The sequence below is a fragment of the Ostrea edulis genome, chromosome 2 (assembly GCF_947568905.1).
Source record: "Ostrea edulis chromosome 2, xbOstEdul1.1, whole genome shotgun sequence".
Lineage (NCBI taxonomy): Eukaryota > Metazoa > Mollusca > Bivalvia > Ostreida > Ostreidae > Ostrea > Ostrea edulis.
In genome coordinates this window covers 70,711,413-70,717,412 of record NC_079165.1, presented here as the reverse complement: position 1 = coordinate 70,717,412, position 6,000 = coordinate 70,711,413, and the positions used below count along the sequence as shown (strand labels likewise).

At 35.0% G+C, this 6,000-nt stretch overlaps 2 protein-coding genes across 6 annotated transcripts in view; one reads left to right on the top strand and one right to left on the bottom strand.

Annotated features, from left to right (window-relative positions):
• The window catches only part of LOC125680406 (sialin-like), a 47,771-nt gene extending 43,846 nt beyond the window's left edge, over positions 1-3,925 (bottom strand). The window contains exons 1-2 of one of the 2 annotated variants that reach the window (XR_007371941.2): positions 3,815-3,919; positions 2,201-2,385 (exon numbers count right to left, since the gene is read on the bottom strand). Coding sequence is in view for 1 of the 2 variants with exons in the window: in XM_048919985.2 (XP_048775942.2) it covers positions 2,201-2,348 (148 nt within the window). In the remaining variant the exon portion in view is untranslated. Of the gene's footprint in view, positions 1-2,200; positions 2,386-3,814 lie in introns of both variants that reach the window. The other variant, XM_048919985.2, reaches the window with a different exon arrangement.
• Positions 3,926-3,980: 55 nt separating this feature from the next.
• LOC125678060 (amyloid-beta precursor-like protein) overlaps positions 3,981-6,000 on the top strand; it is a 29,467-nt gene continuing 27,447 nt past the window's right edge. Inside the window, exon 1 of one of the 4 annotated variants that reach the window (XM_056157143.1) lies at positions 3,981-4,317. In XM_056157143.1, the coding sequence (XP_056013118.1) occupies positions 4,264-4,317 (54 nt within the window). In that variant the 5' untranslated portion in view covers positions 3,981-4,263. Of the gene's footprint in view, positions 4,339-6,000 lie in introns of all 4 variants that reach the window. The other 3 variants (XM_048916168.2, XM_048916167.2, XM_048916169.2) reach the window with 3 other exon arrangements.

Genomic DNA, 6,000 nt, shown 5'->3' with positions numbered 1-6,000 from the left:
TCTCGAGTTATCTCTACAAGAAATATTTAGGGGCCAAACTGTAGCTCCCTAACGGGGCCACATAGGGAAAAAACGAAATGTACATATTGTTTAGATTATCATTCTGAACAACTTTTGTTCAATAATGCTTTTCAAAATATTTGTCGTTTTCAAGATATGAGGCGTCAATTATTTATGATTTTGGCCCTTAAAATCCCTTATTACGTAACATATGACCTACTTTTTGATTTGATAAGAACAAGCTCGTTTAGATGAACATTTCCGCTTCAATGACTTATTACAAAATATTAATAGTTTCTGAGATATTCTCATAAACCTTTGGACCCTTCTGGGCCCCTAATTTAAAGGGTCAGCCCCTTTTGCTTGATATCGTAAGAAAGGTCATGACATTTCAAACATTTTTTGTTCAACAAGTATTTAGAAATTCTTTACCGTTCTCGAGTTATTTCTAGAAGTAATTTTTAGGGGCCAAACTGTAGCTCCCTAACGGGGCCACATAGGGTAAAAACGAAATATGCATATTGTTCAGATCATCATTCTGAACAACTTTTGTTCTTTATTGCTTTTCAAAATATTTGTCGTTTTCGAGATACAAGGGGTAAAAAATTTATGGTTTTGGCCCTTAAAATCCCTTATTACGTAACATATGACCTAAATTTTTATATGAATAGATTTGGATTGTTGAGATGAACATTTTTTGTTCTTTGACTTATACCAAAATATTAACGATTTTTGAGATATTTGATCTAGACTTTGAGCCCTTCTAGATCCCTAATTTAAGGGGCTAGCCCCTAAATCTTGATATTTTCAAAAAGATCTCGTAAATGTGCACAACTTTTGTTCTACATGTCTTAACAAAATATTTGCAAGAAAAAAGATATTGGAGATCAAAGGTCAAAAATCGCCGAAATCAGTGAAAATTTTTGGCATTCATTTTTTCAGGTCCAGGCGAGCGTTTAGGCAAATCGCCTCCGGTAAAATCGAATCCCCCACAAATCTTCTAAAATGTTTACTCTATCTTGTGTAGAAATTTCAAGACTCTAGCTTCAAAACTAACGGAGGAGATGTGTGGACAACAAGGCCCTTCAAAAAGTCACTAAAAGAGAGATAACTCCTGACTGGAAGTGACGTCAAGCACGAAATTTTGCAAGCAAAGTCTCGTCACCAAAAGACATCTTTCCTGAAAATTTCGTGAGAATCGATCGAGAAATGGCTGAGAAAAACGCGTGTACTACCAAGGAAAATGATAATAATAATAATAATAATAATGAAGAAGAAGAACGCGAACAATAATAGTAAGGTCTTCCGCAGGAGACGGAAGACCTTAATGAAGAAGAAGAACGCGAACAATAATAGTAAGGTCTTCCGCAGGAGACGGAAGACCTTAATAATGAAGAAGAAGAACGCGAACAATAATAGTAAGGTCTTCCGCAGGAGACGGAAGACCTTAATAATAATAATAAAAAACGGAGCAAAAACAATATGTCTCCGACACTTTGTGTTCGGAGACATAATAATAATAAGAATAATAAGAAACGGAGCAAAAACAATATGTCTCCGACACTTTGTGTTCGGAGACATAAATAATAATGCACTCGTGTTTCATTTTCAGATTTTAAAATGCATTTTCACAATGTGATCCATGTAGTCCACACCACAGCTTAACCTCTGACCCTGGGGTTATGAGATTTACTCAAAGGTCATGAGTTTGACCCAGGGTTCATGAGTTTAATGATTTTGCTAAAGGCCTCCATGCTCTATATAACTACATATCCAGCTTTCTGCACTCAATATTCAGGGGTAAAGAAGCATATTGTTAAAGAATTAAAGAGGCATGGACACGATTGAGCTGAAAATTTTATTTTGCCATTTTTATTGTTTACAATTCTTAACTAAAGTATTTCTGATGGTCAAACAAAATTTGAATATCAGTTTTTTGAGTTACAAGTGAGATACAGCACTCACAATTCTTTGTTATGTAAACAAGGCTTGTGGCATGCTTTGTTTACATATAGATTGCTTAATAAAAAATAGCATGTTTAAAACAAAATGAGATGTGCTAAACACTAGAATTAAAACTATTTAATTGTGTTCAGAATTAACTTATAAATGGAAAAATCTGCTTTAAAGGAACTTTTACTAGTATATTTAGTCTATATGTAAACAAAAACATGGCATGAGCCTTGTCGAAATCACTTACAGAAGCCAAAAAAGGCCATAATTCCCACAATGTATCGCTTTGGGAATCTACCCAACAGGGAAAACTCTTTGTTGCACAGGTCATGATGTTCCTCTGCTGAGTGAAAGATCCCTGTGATTGGACGCCTCTCTCCAGAACTCTCTGCCATGGTAGCTAGTGCTCTGGTCTAGCTGTGTAAAACACTCCTATGCAAAAATCATATACCTTTAAAACAGTTTTGTACATGCATTTCTAAAGAGTCTGTCATAAAAAATAAAAACACAAGTTGTTAATTCACAAATTATTAATTCAGTCATTAAAGAAATCAATTTCCTTGTCTTTCATATAGCCTTAAATTCCTTCTTAAGCTTAGTGTCATTAGCGCTTACCTCAAAAGGTCTAAACATGCACATTTGAATGAAGATTGATCAATGAAAACTATTACTGTTATTTCAAAACATTGGTATTCAAATGATAAAATATCAAACAACATGCAATTATTAACTGGGTCATAGAATCAGTCGCTGTAGTTTAGTGGTTTGGGTGTTTGATCCCAGCCCTGCGTCAAATCTATGACATTTAAGATAGGTAATGACTGTTCCTTTACCAAGCACCAAGCATTAGAGGTGAAAGTCACAGTCATTTTGGATATGACCTAAAACCAAGGGTCATGTGTCACAGTAGGCATATTGAAAGAACCCTCACTGCTCTGGCCCTGAATGGCATGTACAGGTCAAAATTTGTGTTACTTCACCTAACGCTGGTGACATTTCTACACAAGTGAAAAATTCTCCAATGAGACATGAAACCATATACAATCAAACTGCAGGGAAATAACACATAGCGAAACACAAACTATGTGAAGGATGGAAACTGAATTTGGAAAAAATGGGAGTATCATGACTATGAAGAAACAGCTATGAGAACAGTGTACATGCACAATAAGTGCTACAATGGTATGTGCAGTACAATGACACACATGTGGAGGTGAAGTAATTAAAAAATAAATTCCCATTTACTAAAATCTGACATTTTTCAATCTTGGTAGCTGCTAGGTTTTTTTTAAGGTCTTGATTTCAAGGGCCAGGGACTTTAATTCCAATTGTGAAAAATAGCAACATTTGCTTGAAATTGGGAAAAATGTTTCATACAAAGAAATAGAGAAAAACCCAATTCAGAGTGCTTTAAGGTATAATTGGGTTCCTTTTGACTTTCAATTTGGTCAAAAATTGTAATCTGTGGGCCTGTGAAGAAGATTTATGAACGATTTGGCTACCCTGCTTGATTTGTTTTCATTGTTTGGGAATTTCAAAGCATAAATTGGGAAAAATACCTGCTTTTTAACATTGGGAATGGAGCCTTATTTGGCCCCCTACAGACCCTAAAAAATCCCTGGCTGCAGATCTGTAGCTCTATGGGAGAATATTGGGACAGAACAGAGAGGGGGGCCCCATCTAAAACTCACCAATCTGGTCTGTGCCAATATATTCCAAGAAAACTACAGATCAGTAGGCCTAGCTATCAGATCTAGCATCTTGTTACAACTTACAGCCTGTGATTTACATTATACTTCTAAGAAATTTCCAATAATACCTCGAAGAATAAACTGAAATAGATACGCAATAATGTTAGTACCTCCTTCCTGTCATATAAAACTACGCAGAGCTGTTCTACAGGCACCATATGGTTGCACATGTCTTGTTTCCCTCCACCATGTCTGTTGTTTATATTTTTCATCCAACAGGCAAAATAACACGAGTATTTTCATTGGTCAATTTTATGCTCTGTAAAACCCCACATTAAAAATATGATATTTTACTTCAGGATCTGAATTAAATTACCGATTCCTATATTTTTTAAAAATAGAATGATAATTTTCAAGTTTTGATTGCATAAATTAATCGTTTTGGTGGTTAATTATGATAAATACTTTCATATTTTATGAGGAAATCTAACCAATCAAAAGGGCTGATATTTCTTATGACATCACTGAGTCGAGCTCATTAATTCGGACCTCTCAGTGTGAGAAAATAGAGTGAGAACGGAATATTAAACGGAACTAGCCACATTACCGTGTTTCCAGGATGGGGCAGCTAACGCTACCATCGGTGCTAGCCTGCGTCTGTGTGTTAGTCCAGGTCAGTGTTGGATATATAGAGGTGATTATTATAAGTTTAACTCGAGCTACTGTCGCCTTTTCTTGTCGCAGTGAGTGATTCTGTCCTCCATGTTGAATATTTTTAGTCATCTCTTGCAATGTCACCCCATTTGAAATTCCAGTTAATTAGAATAGAAAGTCCCATCATTTTCGCGTAACATAGAATTCATTGTATAACGAAGCAAATTTTGAATACTGTATTGAATTTTTAACGACACAGGACAACCATATTATGGAGCTCTGTTCTATGGGAGGGACGGGGTAAATTGGTATGTGTACTTCGATTGTTATTAAAGGTACCGTTTCGAAAATCACGATCACTCGAAAAAATGAGTATGTAGGTGTGTAAATTGAAGTTACCAGAATTGTTATTGAAGCTATGTCAATATATAAGTCAATGATAAATCGACTTAAAATTCAAATACAGGTTTACAGTGCAGGAGAACAGTGACAAGCCCACACAAACGATGGTATCTAGGCCTATACCTAAGATACATCAGAAAAGGTGTGAATACCAAGGAATAATCAATTCTCAGTCTATGTGAAGTTCAAAGTAGTTTGAGTCACAGAGGACATTTGATCCTGTGTAGTCAATGTACACACAGGAAAATCAAGTTCTGTCAGACAGAAAACCCACACAGAAAGTGAATAAAGGAACTAAACATCCATAGTGAAGGGAATTTTGAAACCTAATTTTTCAATTTAACACATCTGGAGATTGTCCCCATGTAATATTAAAGGTATCACACAGGTCTGTAATTGTCCTTGATCTAAATGAACTTAGTCAATTGTAGAAATTCCTTCTAAAAAAAAAATCATGCACATATTTCTTCACTTCCACTATCCTTTTCTCTTGATTTTTTTACCCACAGATTGGGCATTTTCATTGTGTAAATTTGTAGAAATAATCAATTGCGTACACAGGAATTATTTGATGTTGATACTTGAAGCACACTGGGCCAGTATTTTGTGAAAAACACATGGATTTGATGGTAAGTTTTGTTTGCAGGTGAAAATAATGAGAAAAATGTTGTGTAGGGTGTTGTTTTTACAATAATAGTAGATGAGAAAGGACATATCTGACTGAATTATTTGTCATCAGTTTAGCAAACTGATTTTTAATGATTATTTTCTGTATATATTAAGTACTTAATATATGGTGAAAATAATTACAAATGTGATACCTTGAAGTTGATCCATGCAGTTTTAGTCACAATCATTTACTAGAAACTTGAATATTTTAAAGCAGTGTTTTATCTAAAAACAAACACTTATGTAATGCCAAAGAAATAATAAAACTCCAAATGGAACACAGGACATTTCGGTAGGGTATATGGTGTAAAGATCAACACATTGAACCTCATGTACGTTGGTCGTACAGGTCCTATAGTCTGACCTTTCACAAAGATTTATTTCTAAGAGGTGATACAGTACAATTTTGGTTCAGGGTGTCCGTGGATGCATAAAATTATCATATAATTCATATTTCATGACTGACTGTTTGGGTGGTTACCCCAATAGCAGAAACAAAATAATGCAAAACCTAGTATATGGTTTTCAAATGGCATTCTTATGTTCAACATGTTCAAAGGCCTTTATTCACTTCTTGTGCACCTCTCTTTGTTTTGGGCCTGATAAGATAATGTACATAGTGGAAGAAAAG